General features: G+C 37.2%; 2 protein-coding genes across 2 annotated transcripts in view; one reads left to right on the top strand and one right to left on the bottom strand.

The window, feature by feature from the left end:
- The window catches only part of LOC116892795 (zinc finger protein 501-like), a 35,331-nt gene extending 19,129 nt beyond the window's left edge, over positions 1–16,202 (top strand). Inside the window, exons 2-4 of the mRNA XM_032894668.1 lie at positions 4,057–4,127; positions 12,620–12,746; positions 13,933–16,202. Coding sequence (XP_032750559.1) covers positions 4,098–4,127; positions 12,620–12,746; positions 13,933–15,329 — 1,554 coding nt within the window. The 5' untranslated portion in view covers positions 4,057–4,097 and the 3' untranslated portion in view covers positions 15,330–16,202. The remainder of the gene's footprint in view (positions 1–4,056; positions 4,128–12,619; positions 12,747–13,932) is intronic.
- Positions 16,203–19,097: 2,895 nt separating this feature from the next.
- Positions 19,098–20,591, bottom strand: part of LOC116892801 (zinc finger protein 54-like) — a 35,256-nt gene continuing 33,762 nt past the window's right edge. Inside the window, exon 6 of the mRNA XM_032894674.1 lies at positions 19,098–19,303. Within this exon, the coding sequence (XP_032750565.1) occupies positions 19,269–19,303 (35 nt within the window). The 3' untranslated portion in view covers positions 19,098–19,268. The remainder of the gene's footprint in view (positions 19,304–20,591) is intronic.

The following is a 20,591-nucleotide window of genomic DNA, read 5'->3' as shown; positions in this document are numbered from 1 at the left end:
CTCTGGTAGAACTTTTGGCTTAAATATACTATCATATCATCTGCAAATTGTGATATTTTGACTTCTTCTTTTCCCATCTGTATCCCCTTGATCTCCTTTTGTTGTCTGGTGGCTCTGGCTAGAACTTCAAGCACTGTATTGAATAAGTAGGGATAGAGTAGGCAGCCTTGTCTAATCCTTGATTTTAGTGGGATTGCTTCAAGTTTCTCTCCATTTAGTTTAATGTTAGCTACTAGTTTGCTATATATGGCTTTTACTATGTTTCGGTATGGGCCATGAATTCCTATTCTTTCCATGACTTTTATCATGAAAGGGTGTTGAATTTTGTCAAATGCTTTCTCAGCATCTAATGAAATGATCATGTGGTTTTGTTCTTTCAGTTTGTTTATATAATGGATTATGTTGATGGTTTTCCGTATATTAAACCATTCCTACATGCCTGGGATGAAGCCTACTTGATCATGGCGGATTATTGTTTTGATGTGCTTTTGGATTCCATTTGCAAGAATTTTATTGAGTATTTTTGCGTCGATATTCATAAGGGAAATTGGTCTGAAGTTCTCTTTCTTTTTTGGGTCTTTGTGTGGTTTAGGTATAAGAGTAATTATGACTTCATAGAAGGAATTTGGTAGTGCTCCATCCCTTTCAATTTTGTGGAAAAGTTTGGACAGTATTGGTATGATGTCTTCTATGAAGGTCTGATAGAATTCTGCACTGAAACCATCTGGACCTGGGCTCTTTTTGGTTGAGAGACCTTTAATGAATGATTCTATTTCTTTAGGAGATATGGGGTTGTTTAAATGGTTTATCTGTTCCTGATTTAACTTCATATCTGTCTATGAAAGTGTCAATTTCCTGGAGATTTTCAGGTTTTTTTGAATATAGGCTTTTGTAGTAGGATCTGATGATTTTTTGAATTTTCTGTGATTCTGTGGTTATATCTCCCTTTTCATTTCTGATTTTGTTAATTTGGACACACTCTCTGTGTCCTCTCATTAATCTGGCTAAGGGTTTATCTATCTTGTTGATTTTCTCAAACAACCAATTTTTGGTTCTGTTGATTCTTTCTATGGTCCTTTTTGTTACTACTTGGTTGATTTCAGGTCTGAGTTTGATTATTTCCTGCCTTCTACTCCTCCTGGGTGTATTTGCTTCTTTTTGTTCTAGAGATTTTAGGTGTGCTGTCAAGCTGGTGATATATGCTCTCTCCTGTTTCTTTCTGCAGGCACTCAGAGCTATGAGTTTTCCCCTTAGCACAGCTTTCATTGTGTCCCATAAGTTTGGATAGGTTGTAAGTTCATTTTCATTAAATTCTAAGTAGTCTTTAATTTCTTTATTTATTTCTTGACCAGGTTATCATTGAGTAGAGCATTGTTCAACTTCCATGTATATGTCAGCGTTCTTTCCTTATTGTTATTGAAGACCAGCTTTAGCCCTTGGTGGTCTAATAAGACACATGGGATTATTTCTACCTTTCTGTATCTATTGAGGCCTGTTTTATGACTAGCTATATGGTCAATTTTGGAGAAAGTACGATGAGGTGCTGAGAAGAATGTATATCCTTTTGTTTTAGGATAGAATGTTCTATAAATATTTGTTAAGTCCATTTGGTTCATGACTTCTCTTAGTCTGTCTATGTCTCTGTTTAATTTCTGTTTCCATGATCTGTCCATTGATGAGAGTGGGGTGTTGAAATCTCCTAGTATCATTGTGTGAGGTGCAATGTGTGTTTTGAGCTTTTGTAAGGTTTCTTTTATGTATGTAGGTGCACTTTTACTGTGGAGCATAGATATTTAGGTTTATGAGTTCATCTTAGTGGATTTTTCCTTTCATGAATATGAAGTGTCATTCCTTATCTTTTTTGATGACTTTTAGTTGAAAATCGACTTTATTCGATATTAGAATGGCTACTCCAGCTTGCTTCTCCGACCATTTGCTTGGAAAGTTGTTTTCCAGCCTTTCACTCTGAGGTAGTATCTGTCTTTGTCTCTGAGGTGTGTTTCCTGTAGGCAACAGAATGCAAGGTCCTCATTGTATATCCAGTTTATTAATCTATGTCTTTTTATTGGGGAGTTGAGACCATTGATGTTGAGAGATATTAAGGAATTGTGATTATTGCTTCCTGTTATATTCGTATTTGGATGTGAGGTTATGTTTGTGGGCTTTTCTTCTCTTTGTTTTGTTGCCAAGACGATTAGTTTCTTGCTTTTTCTAGGGTGTAGCTTGCCTCCTTATGTTGGGCTTTACCATTTATTATCCTTTGTAGGGTTGGATTTGTAGGAAGATATTGTATAAATTGGTTTTGTCATAGAATATCTTGGTTTCTCCATATGTGTTCATTCAGAGTTTTGCAGGATATAGTAACCTGGTGCTGGCATTTGTGTTCTCATAGGGTTTGTATGATATCTGTCCAGGATCTTCTGGCTTTCATAGTCTCTGGCGAGAAGTCTGGTGTGATTCTGATAGGTCTGCCTTTATATGTTACTTGACATTTTTCCATTACTGCTTTTCATATTATTTCTTTGTTTTGTGCATTTTGTGTTTTGATTATTAGGTGCTGTGAGGAATTTCTTTTCTGGTCCAAGCTATTTGGAAATCTGTAGACTTCTTGTATGTGTATGATCATCTCTTTCTTTAGGTTAGGGAAGTTTTCTTCTATAATTTTGTTGAAGATATTTATTGATCCTTTAAGTGGGTGTCTTTGCTCTCTTCTATACCTATTATCCTTAGGTTTGATTTTCTCATTGTTTCCTAGATTTCCTGGATGTGGTGGGTTAGAAGCTTTTTACGTTTTGCATTTTCTTTGATGCTTGTGTAGATGTTTTCTATGGTATCTTCTGCTCCTGATATTCTTTCTTCTATCTCTTGTTTTCTGTTGGTGATGCTTGTATCTATGGCTCCTTGCCTCTTCCTTTGTTTTTCTATATCCAGGGTTGTTTCCCTGTGTTCCTTCTTGATTGCTTCTATTTCCATTTTTAATTTCTTAAATTGATTGTGTTTTCCTGGAATTCTTTCAGGGATTTTTTGTGATTCCTCTTTTTTGTTTATGTTTTCCTGCTTTTCTCTAAGGGAGTTCTTCATGTCTTTCTTGAAGTCCTCCATCATCATGATCAAATGTGATTTTAAATCTAGATCTTGCTTTTCTGCTGTGTTTGGATATTCAGTATTTGCTTTGGTGGGAGAATTGGGCTCCGATGATGCCATGTAGTCTTGGTTTCTGTTGCTTGGGTTCCTGTGCTTGCCTTTGCCATCAGGTTGTCTCTGGTGTTACTTTGTTCTGCTATTTCTGACAGTGGCTAGACCGTCCTATAGGCCTATGTGTCAGGAGTGCTGTAGACCTTTTTTCCTCTTTTCTTTCAGCCAGTTATGGGAACAGAGTGTTCTGTTTTTAGATGTGTAGTTTTTCCTGTCTACTGGTCTTCAGCTGTTCCTGTGGGCCTGTGTCCTGAGTCTACCAGGCAGGTTGCTTGGAGCAGAAAAGTTGGTCTTACCTGTGGTCCTGCGACTGAAGTTGCTCATGGGGGGCTGCTTTTGAGCTCTTGATGAGGGCAGCAACCAGGAGGGCGTGCACTGCCTTTTCCGGGAGCCCCCATACACAGGTGTCCCAGATGGCATTAGGTGTTTTCCTCTGGAGTCAGAAATGTGGGCAGAGTGTAGTCTCTTCTTGCTTCCCAGGCGTGTCTGCCCCTCTGAAGGTTTAGCTCTCCCTCCCACAGTATTTGGGTTCAGGGAGCTGTTGACTGCATCCCTTCAATCCAGGTGGTGTCTGGACTGCAGGGGACCTGCCACTCCAGGGCCCCTATCTCCCGCTTCTCCAAGGCCGTATACAGTTTCCTCTTGGGCCAGGGATGTGAGCAGTGGTGGAGTATAGGTGGTCTCTCCTGCTCTCCAGTCTCAAGTGCCCACCTGTCGTCGGTGATTCTTCTCTCCCAAAAAGGGTTTGGGAGCAGTGGCTGTGGGCGGGATCAGCCAGAGGTTAGGCTCCTTAAAGTTAAAAACCTTAATTTTTTGCTTTTAATTTGCAACATTTGTAAAAATTTTCCATTTGAATTTCAGTCTATACTGCTGAGACAGAAACTTGGAAAACAGCAAGAAGAATGAATTCTTCTCTGGTAAATACTCCCCAGGTCAGTGTCCTGTCTACATTTCTTTCAAAATTCTTTTTATTATTTGATCTGCTCAAGACATTTGTCCTCTACCTATGATAATGTTATCTGAAGTGTTTTCTGTGATTTATCTTGTTCTTCGCCAATAAACAAAATTAACTCTTTAGGCCTTTCACTTAAAATCCCATCGGGAGAGAGCTCTCAGAAGTGTGGACAATCCTGAGAGCTCAGAAGAGACAACTACTTCTGCCCACATTCCTGACCCAAGAGGAAACTGCCTAGTGCCATCTGTCCAGAGACACCAAGGCACGCTTACACCAGAGACAAACTGATGGCAAGAGGCAAGGGCAGGAACATAAGCCACAGAAACCAAGGCCACTTAGCATCATCAGAATCCAGTTTTCCCACCAAAGCAATTACTGGATACCCCAACACATGGGAAAAGCAAGATTTGGATTTAAAATCACACTTAAGAATGATGATAGAGGACTTTAAGAAGTACAAAAAGAACTCCCTTAAAGAAATACAGAACAACACAGGTAAACAAATAGAAGCACTTAAAGAGGAAACACAAAAATCCTTTAAAGAATTACAGGAAAACACAACCATACAGGTGAAGTAATTGAGCAAAACCATCCATGATTTAAAAATGGAAATAGAAACAATAAAGAGAGCACAAAGGGAGACAACCCTGGATATAGAAAACCTAAGGAAGAGATTAGAAGGCATAGATGCAAGCATCACCAACAGAATATAAGAGAAAAATCGAGAATCTAAGGCGCAGAAGATACCATAGAAAACATCTACACAAGCATCAAAGAAAATGCAAAACATAAAAAGCTTCTAACCCACCACATCCAGGAAATCCAGGAAACAATGAGAAAATCAAACCTAAGGATAATAGGTATAGAAGAGAGCAAAGACACTCAACATAAAAGGTCAGTAAATATCTTCAACAAAATTATAGAAGAAAACTTCCCTAACCTAAAGAAAGAGATACAAGAAGTCTACAGATTTCCAAATAGCTTGGACCAGAAAAGAAATTCCTCACGGCACTTAATGATCAAAACACAAAATGCACAAAACAAAGAAATAATATGAAAAGCAGTAATGGAAAAATGTCAAGTAACATATAAAGGCAGATATATCAGAATTATACCAGACTTCTCACCAGAGACTATGAAAGCCAGAAGATCCTGGGCAAATGTCATATAGACACGGAGAGAACACAAATGCCAGCCCAGGGTACTGTATCCAGCAAAACTCTCAATTAATATAGATGGATAAACCAAGATATTCCATGACAAAACCAAATTTACACAATATCTTTCTATAAATCCAGCCCTACAAAGGATAATAAATGGAAAACTCCAAAAACTGGGTGAAACTACATCCTAGAAGAAGCAAAAAAGTAATCTCATTGCAACAAAACCAAAAGAAGAGAGACAAACTAATATAATTCGACCTTTAACAACAACAATAACATATTACAACAATCACTTTTACTTACTATATCTCTCAATATTAATGGACACAATTCCCCAATAAAAGGATATAGAAAATAGACTAGATACATTTGCAGCGTACAGGTACATTTGCACCTCAGACACAAAAACAGACACTACCTCAGAGTTAAAGGCTGGAAAGCAACTTTCCAAGCAAATGTTCTGAAGAAACAAGCTGGAGTGGCCATTATTATATTGAAAAAAATCGACTTTCAAACAAAAATTATCAAAAAATATGCAAGGACACTTCATATTTATCAAAGGAAAAATCCATCATGATGAACTTTCAGTCCTAAATATCTATACTCCAAATGCAAGGGCACCTGCATTCATAAAAGCTCAAAGAACATGTTGCACCTCACACAATAATAGTAGTAGATTTCAACAGCCCACTCTCATCAATGGACATATCATGGAAACAGAAACTAAACAGAGACATAGAGAAACTAACACATATTCTGAACCAAATGGATTTAATAGTTGTTTACAGAACATTTCATCCTAAAACAAAAGGATATACCTTTTTCTCAGTACCTCAAGATACCTTCTCCAAAATTTACCATATAATCAGTCAAAAAACAGGCCTCAAAAGATACGAAAGGATGCAAAGAAATAATTCTATGCATACTATCATATCACCACAGACTAAGGCTGGTCTTCAGTAACAACAATAACAGCAGAAAGCCGACATATACATGAAAGCTAAACAGTGCTCTACTCAATGATAACTTGGTCAAGGAAAAAATAAAGAAATTAAATAATTTTTAAAATTTAATGAAAATGAAGGCACAACATACGCAAACTTATGGGACACAATGAAAGCAGTGCTAAGAGTAACAGCCATAGTTCTGAGTGCCTGCAGAAAGAAATTGGAGAAAGCATAAACTACCAGCTTGACAGCACACCTAAAAGCAGGAAGAAAAAAAAAGAAGATTAGATGGCAGGAAATAATCAAACTCAGGGCTGAAATTCACCAAGTAAAAACAAAAAGAACTAAACAAAGAATTAACAAAACCAGGAGCGGGTTCTTTGAGAAAACCAACAAGATAAATAAAACATAAGCCAAACTAACCAGAAGGCACAGAGTGTGTATCCAAATTAACAACATCAGAAATAAAAAGGGAAACATAACAACAGAATCTTAGGAAATTCAAAGAATCATCAGATTCTACTACAAAAGCTTATATTCAACAAAACTGGAAAATCTGGTGGAATTGGACAATTTTCTAGACAAATACCAGGTAGCAAAGTTAAATCAGGATCAGATAAACGATCTAAACAATCCCATAACTCCTAAAGAGGAGTCATTAAAAGTCTCCCAATGGTCCCCCCCCCCTAAAAATGCCCAGGACCAGGTAGCTTTAGTGGAGAAATATATCAGAACGTCATAGAGGACCTAATACCAATACTGTCCAAACTATTCCACAAAATAAATGGAAGGAACACTACCCAGTTCCTTCTATGAAGCCACAATTGTGCTTATACCTAAATCATACAAAGACCCAACAAATAAAGAACTTCAGACCAATTTCCCTTATGAATATCAAAGCAAAAATACTCAATAAAATTCTTGCAAACCAAATCCAAGAACACATCAAAATGATCATCCATCATGATCAAGTAGGCTTCTTCCCAGGGATGCAAGGATGGTTCAATATATGGAAATCCATCAATGTAATCCACTAAGTAAACAAACTCAAAGAAAAAAAATCACGTGATCATTTCATTAGATGCTGAGAAAGCATTTGACAGAATTCAACACCCCTTCATGATAAAGTCTTGGAAAGATCAGGAATTCAAGGTCCATACCTTAACATAGTGAAAGCAATATACAACAAAGCAGTAGCCAAGTAATGGAGAGAAACTTGAAGAAATCCCACCTAAAATCAGGGACTAGACAAGGCTGCCATCTGTCTCCCTACTTATTCAATATAGTTCTGGAAGTACTAGCCAGAGCAATCAGACAACAAAAGGAGGTCAAAGTGATAGAAATTGGAGAGTAAGAAGTCAAAATATCACTATTTGCAGATGATATAACAGTATACTTAAGTGACCCCAAAAGTTCCGCCAGAGAACTCCTAAGCCTGAAAAACAACTTCAGCAAAGTGGCTGGATATAAAAGTATCTCAAACAAATCAGTAGCCTTCCTCTATTGAAAGGATAAACAGGCTGAGAAAGAAATTATAGAAATGAGACCCTTTACAGTAGTTACAAGTAACATAAAATATTCGGTGTGACTCTAAGGAAAGCAAGTGAAATTTCTATATGACAAGAACTTCATGTCTCTGAAGAAAAAAATTGAAGATCTCAGAAGAGGGAAAGCCCTCCCATGGTCATGTATTGGTAGAATTAACATAATAAAAACGGCCATTTTGCCAAAAGCAATGTACATATTCAATGCAATCCCCATCAAAATTGCAACTCAGTTCTTCACAGAGTTAGAGCAATTTGCAAATTTATTTGAAATAACAATAAACCCAGGATAGTGAAAAATATCCTCAGCAATAAAAGCACTTCTCAGGGAATCACCAATCCTGACCTTAAGCAGGATTACAGAGCAATAATGATTAAAAAAACAAAAAGCAAAAAGCAAAAACTATGATATTGGTACAGAGACGGGGAGGTAGATCAGTGGAATAGAATTGAATACCCAGATGTGAACCCATACACCTATGGTCACTTATTCTTTGACAAAGGAACTAAAATCATCCAGTAGAAAAAAAGAGCGTTTTCAACAAATGGTGCTGGTTCAATTGGAGGTCAGCATATAGAAGAATGCAAATTGACCCATTCTTATCACCATGTAGAACCTTAATTCCATGTGGATCAAGGACCCTCCATGTATAATCAGATACACTCAAGCCCATAGAAAAAGCCTCAAACACATGTGCACTGGGGAAAATTTCCTGAACAAAACACCAATGGCTTATGCTCTAAGATCAAGAATCGACAAATGGGACCTCAGAAAACTTAAAAGCTCTGTAAGGCAAAGGACACTATCATTAGGACAAAATAGCAACCAACAGATTGGGAAAATATCTTTACCAATCCTACATCTGATAGAGGGCTAATATCCAATATATTCAAAGAACTCAAGAAGTTAGACCCCAGAGAACCAGATTATCGGATTTAAAAAAATGGGGTACAAACCTAAACAAAGAATTCTCAGCTGAGGAATAATAAATGGCTGAGAAGTACCTAAAGAAATGTTCAACATTCTTAGTCATCAGGGAAATGCAAATCAAAACAACTCTGAGATTCTACCTCACACCAGTCAGAATGGCTAAGATCAAAATCTCGGGTGACAACAGATGCAGGCGAGGATATGTAGAAAGAGGAAAACTCCTTCATTGTTGGTGGGACTGCAAACTGGTACAACCCCCCTGGAAATCAGTCTGGAGGTTCCTCAGAAAATTGGACATTGCACTCCCTGAGGATCCAGCTATACCTCTCCTGGACATATACCCAAATGATGCTCTAACATACAATAAGGACACATGCTCCATTATGTTCATAGCAGCCTTATTTATAGTAGCTACAAGCTGGAAAGAACCCACATTCCCTTCAACAGAGGAATGGTTACTGAAAACATGCTGTATCTACACAATGGAGTACTACTCAGCTATCAAAAACAATGACCTCATGAAATTCATAGGCAAATGGATTGAACTAGAAAATATCCTGAGGGAGGTAACCCAATCACAGAAAATGCACACCTGGTATTTATTCACTGATAAGTTGATATTAACGCAAAAGCTCGAATTATCCAAGATACAATACATAGACTACATGAAGTTCAACAAGAAGGATGACCAAATTGCAGATGCTTCAGTCCTTAAAAGGGGGAACAAAAATATTCACAGGAAGAGACATGGAGACAATGTTTGGAGCAGAGACTGAAGTAATGGCCATTCAGAGCATGCTCTACCTGGCATACAGCCCATATATACAGCCACCAAAACTAGATAATATTGATGGAGCCAAAAGTACATGCTGACAAGTCTGATAGAGCTGTCTCCTGAGAGGATCAGCCAGAGTCTGTCGAATACAGAGGCAAATCCTAGCAGCAAACCATTGAACTGAAAATGGGGTCCCCGTTGAAGGAATTAGAGAAGAGATATAAGGAGCTGAAGTGGCAACCCCATAAGAACAACAATACCAACCAACCACAGCTTCCAGGGACTTAACCACTACCCAAAGACTATACATGGACAGACCCATGGCTCCAGCTTCATCTGTAACAGAGGATGGCCTTGTTGGGCATCAATGGGAGGAGAAGCCCTTGGTCCTGCCAAGGCTGGACCCCCCACCCCCAGTTTGGGGGGTAATGTCAATATGGGGTGGAAAAGGGTGGTGGTTGGGGAGGGGTAACATCCTTGTAGAAGTGGGGGGTGGGGGTGGGATAGAGGGCTTACAGCCGTGAAACTGGTAAAGGGAATAACATTTGAGATGTAAAATTTAAAAAATCCAATAAAAGTAAAATGAAAAAAAGATTTTTCATTTATAATAGGACTAACACAGCCTTGCCCCATTATGTTTTCTCTGGATGTTATACGGTGAGGACAAAAATTTCCAAGGACTGGAGACCTACAATTCTGAAAAACAATGTAATGATGTTCAAACGGTATATTTATGGCTAATTTCTACATTGGATGGACTTGTGTTCTTTAATAATAGTGGAAAAGAATGGTCCCCTGTGCTACATAAATTGCATTTCAGGAATAGTCAAGTTTCCAGAAATAACTTTATCAATGTGGATCTGCAAATACAGGGATGCTGACATCCATGGAAATATAGAGTATATGGGATAGTAGAATTATAATACACTCATGGTCTTAAATCCTAAGGGTAAATATTTCAGCTCTTTCGAGGCACAGATGATGGATGGAATATGTGGCTTTCTATGACCATAATATTGATGGGTTTGTGAGGAGATGCAGATTGCAATACTCTGGTGTCTCTTTTTATATCACAGAGGGATCATTGGTGTTTTGACACATGAAATCTGTTTGCCTTGGGAGACATTCTGTCCAGTCTCAGTGTTTGCAATGGTTTGAATATGCTTGACCCATGAAGTGGACTTGTTAGAGTAGTTGTGGCCTTGTTAGAGGAAATGTGTTACTGTTGGGGTGGGCCTTGGTATTTTTCTCCTGTCTGCTTGAAACCAGCTTACTCCTGGCTTCCTTTAGACGAAGATAGAGAAATCTTAACCTCCTCCAGCACTGTCTTAGTTAGGGTTTTACTGCTGTGAATGGACACTAAGGCAACTCTTATAAGGACAACATTTAATTGGAGCTGACTTACAGGTTCACAGGTTCAGTTCATTATTACCAAGTCAGTAATATGGCAGCATCCAGGCGGGCATGGGGCAGGAGGAGTTAAGAATTCTACATCTTCATCTGAAGGCTGTCAGCAGAATACTCACTTCCAGGCAGGTAGGATGAGGGTCTTAAAGCCCACAATGACAGATCTACTCCAACAAGGCCACACCTCCTAATTGTGCTACTCCCTGGCCTAAGCATATATAAACCATCACAATCCCATGGCTTCCTTGATTCTGCCATGGTTCCCACCATGATGATAATAACTGAACTTCAGAACCTATATGCTAGACCCAATTAAATGTTGTCCTTTATAAGAGTTGCCTTTGTCTTGGTGTCTCTTCACAGTAATAAAACTCTAAAACTATGAGGAAAGTTCTCAGTATATAGATGATTATTTTCTTTTTCTCTTTGGCTTCATTTTTTAATAAGTAGTATAAATACTATTGTCTCTAACTTTGTAGTGCAAAGTTAGAATATATTATTAAGAATTTTCTGGAGAGTATTGCCTTGGTTCTGTAGAAAAGTTATCAGTTTCAAGCATGAATAAATGTCCTTCTCATATTGTTCTCTCTCTTTTTCTTTAGCAAAAGGAATGTTCCATTCCCCTATGTTTTCCCTCTCTCCCAAGTTATGTATAACATAGGGAAAAATCTGAAGGGTTATGGTGATGTTTCTTTATAATAGTATTTTATTTGAAGTATATAAATGCTCATCTGTATATTTCCATGTACACTGAATGATACATTATGATGCCCCTGAATCCCTGAGTTCAGCATCAACCCCTTGAGACTGAAGTCACATACTGCAATAGGGCTGAAAGAAAAGAAAATATAGTTAATATTTCAAGATTCAAATTTTCCATTCAGTCAGTTTCATTAGCAATAATGTTTAAAAAAATACCTGAATAATTAGTATAATCTCTTTCAATTAAAAAATTTGATTAGATCAAATAAAATGATTCCGCATCATCTAAATGTGATGGCACACATGCCATTTATTTATACATATAGTAATTATAGTGAAATACCATATGGAATTTATGAAATTGTTAATATCTATATCACATATGGCAATGTTCAGAAAAATTTAGATAATTTTAATGCTGTCTAATACTGTTTTTTCTATTTACTTTGTTATTTGGAATATAATCTATTACTATTTTAGATAACATCTTTTATTAAAATTCAAATTTAATTTTCTTTTGTGTATGTTATCACATTTGCTTGAATGTTTGTACATGTCCTGTGCATCCCTCCAGCCTGTAGAGTTCAGAAGAGAGCATTGGATTTCGAAGACTTGGGATTAAAAATCTGTTTTGTAGTTCCTTGTGAGTGCCGGGAAACAATTTTGAATTGGAGAATCCAAATTTCAGACAGAATTTCAAATGAAGTGATGGTGGCATATCCTTCATCTGCAGCTTAGGTTGTAGAAAACATCAGAAAATTCCTGTAGGGGAGTAACATTATGAATGTAAGGAATATAGTATTTCATTCTATACATTGTCTATGTATCAGAGCAGCAATGCTTAACTTCTGACATAGTTCTTCAAAATTCATAGAAGATGTTTGTCTTGATACATTTGCCATGAATCATCATAAATTTCTTCTTATTATTTAGGTCTTTTCTACCTAGGAAAATACTTGTGTCCAGCAGAACGTGGTAAACAGGCATTTTTTCATTACAGTGTCTGTTAACATTCAAGGACGTGGCTGTGGATTTCTCACAGGACGAATGGGAATACCTTGACTGTGCTCAGAGGGCATTGTATGTGGATGTGATGTTGGAGAATTACAAAAATCTATTTTTTGTGGGTAAGAATAGTTTTCTTGTAGAATTCCTGATTCATTCATTGAATTTACTAACTACTGTGTGTTTATGTAAAATCTCTGAAATATCTAGAGACTTCCAAAATAAAGATAACTCTTGTTAGCGACAAAACATTTTCATTTTCTTTCCTTTATATTTCTCTATTAATCTCTCCAAACCATGTATCTGCTTTTTAATCAAAACTTGCCAACTGAAAAGAATTTAATATTGAGAGCAAATATATATATATATATATATATTGCCAGACACATATTAATTGAATATCTTATTTTTATTAATGTATTTAGGTATTCATTTAGTTATGAATTTATAAAACGCAGAATATTTTAAATAGAGAAAGATCTGGTGGTTGTGAGAATTTTGTTGTTGCTTATTTATTTACTTTTTGATTGACCTGTGGTCTCTATGTTTAATACCGGTACAACATGGTTTCTTTTTGGGTTTGTTTGTTTTTTTTTTATTATTATTATCTTTTCTTTTTTCAAGTCCAGTCATTACTCCTCCCTTGGTCCACCCTCCCATAGTTCCTCATCTCATTCCTCCTCTCCACTGTCTGGAATAGGATATCCCCTCCTTTGCCCCAGCCCTTCTCACTCCCTGGGGCCTCACATCTCTTGAGGATTAGTTGCATCTTCTCTCAGACACTGAGCCACCAACCAGACAACATACACGAGCTGCTCCAAGGCACCTGACACAAATACAGCAGAGGACTGCATGGTCTGGCCTCAGTGGGAGAAGATGCACAACATGGTTTTTATATCATGAGTTTCATGCCAATATGGATTACATAATGAATTCCTAGCTGACAAAGCTATACTGTGTCACTGTGTCACAACACCTAAAGAAGAAAATAGAGAAATTTTGTTTATATGATCCTTTAGTGAGTTTTTTCTCAAAGTTTTTTAGTTTGCTGTATCACCAATTAACCCTACCTTCTGCAAATACTGTGTTAAATAAGATGTAGGAGGCTTTTATATTTCTAGTCATTTGATATAGAAGAGATTTGCAGTTCATCTAAGCATCCATGTAATGATTGTAAAACAAGGAAGACCTCTCTTGAGATCCCTATCCTTGAGAATGGCTAATTTACCTTAGAAGACTTCAGTAAACACAAGACATTCTCTTACTCCTCTACTGATACTGTTCATCTCTAATTGTACTTTCTTTCAGAGAGTCATCACTTATCTCATAAATATGAGAACATCTTGGATGAAGATACGCAATGTATTGTCCATAAGCATGTGAATATTCAGTCTTATAAATGTCACGAACTTGGAAACCCCATTCCTGAATCCATCCAAAGTATATCTCATAAAACCAGTCACAGAGATATATCTCTTGAATCATCGTATATAAACAGACCTGATTCTGTAAACACCAAGGAACCTTGTAGATGTAAAAATTGTGTAAACTGTTTAAATTTGTGCTCTATCATTAGTCTTTACCAAGGAATCCACATAGGACAAAAAGAACACAACACAGAGTTTGATAAAGTTTTTGACACTAAACATGAACTCAAGCTTAAACAAACCAATAGTGGAAATAAACCTTACAAATGCAGTAAATGTGACAAATGCTTCACCCGCAAAGGAGATCTTTGGAGTCATCAGAGAATTCATACAGGAGAGAAACCTTACAAATGTAGTAAATGTGACAAATGCTTTATCCGCAAAGGAGATGTTATTATTCATGAGAGAATTCATACAGGAGAGAAACCTTACAAATGTAGTGAATGTAGTAAATGCTTTACCCACAAAGGTGGTCTTAGAAGTCATCAAAGAATTCATACAGGAGGGAAACCTTACAAATGTTGTGAATGTATCAAATCTTTTAACCGGAAACGTAATCTTAGAATTCATCAGAGAATTCATACAGGAGAGAAACCTTACAAATGTACTGAATGTGCCAAATGCTTTACACGCAAAGGAGATCTTATTATTCATCATAGAATTCATACAGGAGAGAAACCTTACAAATGTAATGAATGTGAAAAATGTTTTACTGTCAAAAGTGACCTTGGAATTCATCAGCGAATTCATACAGGGGGGAAACCTTACAAATGTAATGAATGTATCAAATCTTTTACACAGAAAGGCAACCTTAGAAGACATCAGAGAATTCATACAGGAGAGAAACCTTACAAATGTATTGAATGTGACAAATGTTTCACCCAGAAAGACATTCTTAGAAGACATCAGAGAATTCATACAGGAGAGAAACCTTACAAATGTAGCGAATGTGACAAATGCTTCACCCAGAAAGGCGATCTTAGAAGACATCAGAGAATTCATACAGGAGAGAAACCTTTTAAGTGTAGTGAATGTGATAAATGCTTTACCCTAAAAAGTGAACTGCGAATTCATCAGCGAATTCATATAGGAGGTAAATTATACAACTGTAGTGAATGTGACAAATGCTTTACCCAAAAATGCAGTCTTAGTATTCATCAGAGGACACATGCAGCAGAGAAACTGTATAAATATGATGAATGTGATAAATTCTTCACCGAGAAATGTAATATTAGCACTCATCAGAGAATGCATGCAGTAGAGAAACATAACAAGTGAGGTGAATGAGACAAATCCTTGTGAAAAAGGATCATTTTAGACCTCTTCAGAGAGTACATACAGGAGAAGACCTTACAAATGTAGTAAATGTGCAAATCCTTCACTGTTGACTTATCTCTTAGATACATCAGAGAACACATAGAGGAGAGAAAGCATACAGATAGAATGCATGATGCTCTTTTCCAGAATATCAGGTCTAAGAAAATATCTTATAATTCATGGTGGGAAAAAGTTTCCACTAGGAAAAGTGTGGCATGTGCTTCATGCAAGCAGTGTTTTTGTGTTACTTCAGGCTCTCCACTAGAGAATTGTTGTGAACATGAGAGACTCATGGAAAATTTAATGTAAATGTTCAACTCTCAGAAACTATCAAGCATTTACCCTAAGAGTACCTCTGAAATTGTGACAATAAAAGAAAATTTTCTTTAAAACTTTTAGTTGTTCACCCTTCAAATAGTTCATAATGAAAACCTAGTGGGGAAGCCAGAAAAATGTGATGATATTCTGTAACAATTCCTTGGAGACTGAAATATCCATTGTAAAGGGAATTACCTACTGAGTAAGATTAGCAATACTCTTCTCAAACTAATGACACCTATAGCATTCTGTATGTCTAATCCAAATGAAAAAAACTCAAATTATACTTTGTATAAGAGGATATGGCAAACTAAGCCACCAAGATAGGATGTTCTTTATCTGTAGATGTGCCTACAGATATGCAGTTTCCTCCAAATGTCCAGTATTCATAATCTGTATTATATGCTAGTTTCAAGTTTTAGAATAGAAACTATGTTTGAATTCTTTGGCTTTGACCACTAACTCCTTGTCTATACTCCTGTGTGTACCTCCAATAAATCTCACTGATTCAACAAGTTGGACTTGTTTGTTTTCAGTCTCCACTTGGGGCGGGTAGATGAGTATATATGTTGCATTTCCCTAGAAAATGTCTCTCATAAAACGTAGCCGAATCCACTAAGATTTTCTGCCAACTTGTAACAGAACATTAATGCTAGAGCAGTGTTTTTTCATCCTTGGGTTGGTAACCCCTTTGTGTGTAGGATGACCTTCTTATGGAGATTGGTTAAGAAAATAGGAAAACACATATTTTCAATGGTCTTAGGACTGAGATACAATTTCTTTGTCTCCATGTGTCTGCCTGCATAAGAATACATTGAGTTGTTTGACAGTGCTGTAGCATTAGGAAAGTTGAAACTACTGTACCAGAGAGAATGCATTTGTGTTAACTAAAATATGGAAGATTGTGTTCAGTGCTCCAGGCTTACTGCCAATGTGTACTAGGTAATGTTACAGTGGCTCCACACTGACAGAATGTAGAGTCTTTGGGAGCCTGAAAAATAAACCTGTTCACTTCTTTGAATTCAAATAAGGTAGAACTACCAAATGAAAATCTTCATATTCATCAGTGATAGGCATCACCCTCTGGGTTGTGTCCCTATGAGGCTCTTAACTCATAGGTCTTGATTCAACCCAAATCCAATACCTTCAGAACAGTGCTTCCCATGAGCAAATACTACAGACCATTATGGTATCCTCCTTACTGTACCTTAATACTCCACTTTATATACTACATGAAATGAATTAGATGTGTTGTTTTTGTTAAATAATTTACAGAATGCTAATAAGTACATATCGCAGCATACTTGTGAAAAAAAACTCAGTACATGACTTTACAAAGCTATTTTCTTCATTTTAATTTTATGTGTGAGTACATTCTTACAAATACCATGAGATTATGAACCTAACCTATGAACAGTGGATGAGGTACACAGTTTAGAAATCCCAACTGTTTCCTGGAAATTCATTTTTAAGAACTGAGAAAACAAGAAGAAAAGTCTTCCCTCCCAGCCAAAGCATTATATTTTAATATTAATACTAAATTCAGAAAGACTTACCAAAAAATGGTAGAGTGGTTTAATAGTGAACAAATCCATATAATTTCCTAATTTTTGCTTATTTTAAAATAATAAGGAAGTCATTTAACTCATGAGAAATCAGAAATTTTGTTGCTTCCTGTTTTGAGCGTTGAAACATGAGCTCATTTTTAGTAGAATCTTGAGTACAGAGAGACCCCACCTTTCAAATGATCATAAATAATTTCTATCAGTTGCTTCATGAGGGATGTTGAAACTCTCACACCAGGCAGTTGACAGGTGTCTGGACTGGCCCATAAACATCTTGAAATTGCAACCAGCTAGACTGTGTCTGGTGATTGAAATTTCACATATTCAATGGATCTGGTATTCACTGCTTGATAACCTTGGGATCCTTATTCTGAATCCTAAATTGTATGTTTTTCAACTTGTATATAATGAAAAGATAAGAATTTTACAGGCAAATGCATGGAACTTGAGAATATCCTGAATGAGGTAACCCAGTCAAGGATATGCATGGTATGCACTCACTTGTAAGTGGGTATTATCCTTGAAATACAGTCACCATGTTACACTCCACAGACCAAAATAAGCTGAACAAGAAGGAAGGCCCAAGGGAGGACGCTTGAATAAGCTTCTCACTTAAAAGGGGTAGTAAAATAGTCATAAGAGGCAGATGGAGGGAGGAATGTAGAGAGGAATGGAGGGTTCAAGATTAGGTGTGGGGCAGAACAGGAGAGATGGATAGATGACCATAAAAATGAATATAAAAAAATGAATGTAAATCTGCATCTGATGTGAGTAAGGAGTTAGGGGACATCTCCAGGATGAGATAGAGACCTGGGATAAAGGATGTGTCCAGGTGTCAATGGGGTTAACAGCATTGAGCATATGGAACCTGATGAGACCACAACCTGTAGGAAGACAGAAACACCAGTGGAGCAATAGAGACCCCAACCCACCCACAAAATTTTCAACCCAGGATTTATCCTGTCTACCAGTAGTGCAGGTATAGGGAATAGAACAGAATCTGAGGGAATGGCCAACTAGTAACTGGCACAACTTGAGACTTGTCCCATCGGCAAGCACCCATCTCTAACACTATTAATAGTACTTTGTCATGCTTGGATACAGGAGTACATTATCCTCTGAGATGGCCCACTAAGACATATACAGACACATAGCCAAACAGTGGATGGAGTTTGGGGACTCTTATGCAAGAACAGGAGGAAGGATTGTGGCTCCTGAAAGGGATAAGAACTTTATGGGAAGACTAACAGAGTCAACTAATCTGGACCCTTGGGGATCTCAGTGTCTGAACCACACAGAAAATATACAGGCCAAACTAGGCCTCACTGCTTATATATAGGAGATGTGCAGCTTGGTCTTCATGTTGATCTCAAATAAATAATTGGCTGTCCCAAAAGCTGTTGCCTGTACTTGGGATATGTTCTACTAGCTGGCCTGCTCTGTCTGGCCTCAATGGGAGAGGAGGTGCTTAGCCTGGCAGAGACTAGAATTATTTGGGTGGAGAGGATGCCCATGATAGCCCCCATCCACTGAGAGAAGGGGAGAGAAGGAAATTGGGGAAAGATTGTAGAAAGGGGTGACTGGGAAGGGGGCAGTGATGTTAAATGAATAAGCTAAAAAAAAAAAAAAAAGATTGTAAACCACGGGATGTCTTGACCAAGACCTAAAGTAAACAGTTGAGTTGGAACTGTAATCTAAAAAGAAGACTACCTGGTTCATTTCCCAAAACTGTTCCTGCTTCCCTTTATTGTGTAACTGTTACCCTAAAATATTAACAAAATGTTCATTCTAATTCTGCAATATTGACTAAGCTATGATTGCTCAAAAAAAAAAAAAAAAAGCCACCCAAAAGATCAAAAGCAATTACGTGATAATGCCTTGTGTAACAGAAAATCTACAGAGTTCAGACAAATGTAGTTTAGGCATTTAATAACTCCAGCCTTGGTTTTCACCTTTTGCAGCATTGCTTCAACTGGCAAAGGAAACAAAGTTGTTTTTCATCCTTTAAACTTAAGTTTCATCCTATGAGTTCTTTCTCAGAGATCTTGAAATCTGCAAGAGACGAAAGCATGAATGAATGTAAATTCTTTGTAATTGCCACAATAGCAAATAGTACTGAGTTTGCAAAGGACAGATAATACAAGTCCTTGATCCGATTATTCTTATGTAAATATCCTGGAAACTACAAATTTTATGAATGCAATCAAAATTAGTCCAGTGTATTTGATCAGAAATTTCGCAACAAGACAGTTTAAAACAGTTTTGTTCTTGGCCATTTCCAAGCCCCACTTTCTCTGACTTGGGAGATTCTAGGCCTACCACGCTTCAGCTCCTGCCACTCACTGCGCTGCTCATTGGTAACTTTCCTAGGACACTACATGACGTTCTTGTTGGTAAGGGGAATTTTCATGTCATTGCAAAATCCATGCCTTTGACATATGCCCTTGTTATGGAACAATTTGTGCCCCAAGTCCTCTGGAAATGAAGGTTTTTCCTTCTCATCCTTTCTGCTTTTAGGTCCTCTGTGCATCGTCTGGACCCACTCATCACTGGCAGTTCTGGTTACTTGGTTCCTCTAATCCCTATTCTACTTATTACTCAAGTCCAGCCAGCCTCTACCTCTTTTTCTGCCCCACTTAGATCTGTGCAACTCACTCTGTCTCCAGCTGTCTTCCACACAGCCTCAAGTGTCAGGCTGTCCTATATTTACCCTGGGGAACCTTTCCTCCACTTCTCATGCTTGCTGCCAGCCTAGAACAGAACCATATCTAATAGAATGCTATACCCTGGAACCTGGGTACTCACCTTATGAACACTTCAAATAAAGGTTAACCTACCTACTTGTTATCTTGGAATTCTAGCCTCTTGGATAAAATATACATAGCAAAAGAAAATAAGCACCCTAATTTTGATGTTCAGTTCTCATTCCCACAATACAGTATTAAAAATTAAGACAAAATAGCCTTGCCTAAAATCACACATTCCACAGTGGTTTCCCATAAGCAATACAATGCAAATTATTCCAAAGACACGGAACGAAAGAAAGACTGAAGTATATAAAGAGGTACCAAGCATATGCATGAACTCAAAGAGGACATGAACAAAATGATTGGTGGTCAAGAAAACATGAGCAAATGACTCAAGGAATTGATGACAATGAGCTTATGAAAACCTAGTTACAAGAGAGAAAGAAAGCTCAACCTAAAGGTAAATAAGAAAGGAAAAACTCACTAAATATAAAAGAAATTTTATAGAATATAAGAGATTAGGTTTGAAGACAGTGGAGGAGAAACAAGTGCCTCATTGAAAAAATTTTTAATTTAATTTTTTTAACTTACTC

This window comes from Rattus rattus, chromosome 2 (assembly GCF_011064425.1).
Source record: "Rattus rattus isolate New Zealand chromosome 2, Rrattus_CSIRO_v1, whole genome shotgun sequence".
NCBI classification, from domain to species: Eukaryota; Metazoa; Chordata; class Mammalia; order Rodentia; family Muridae; genus Rattus; species Rattus rattus.
The sequence above is the reverse complement of the archived record's forward strand: the minus strand, read 5'-3'. Positions and strand labels throughout refer to the sequence as shown.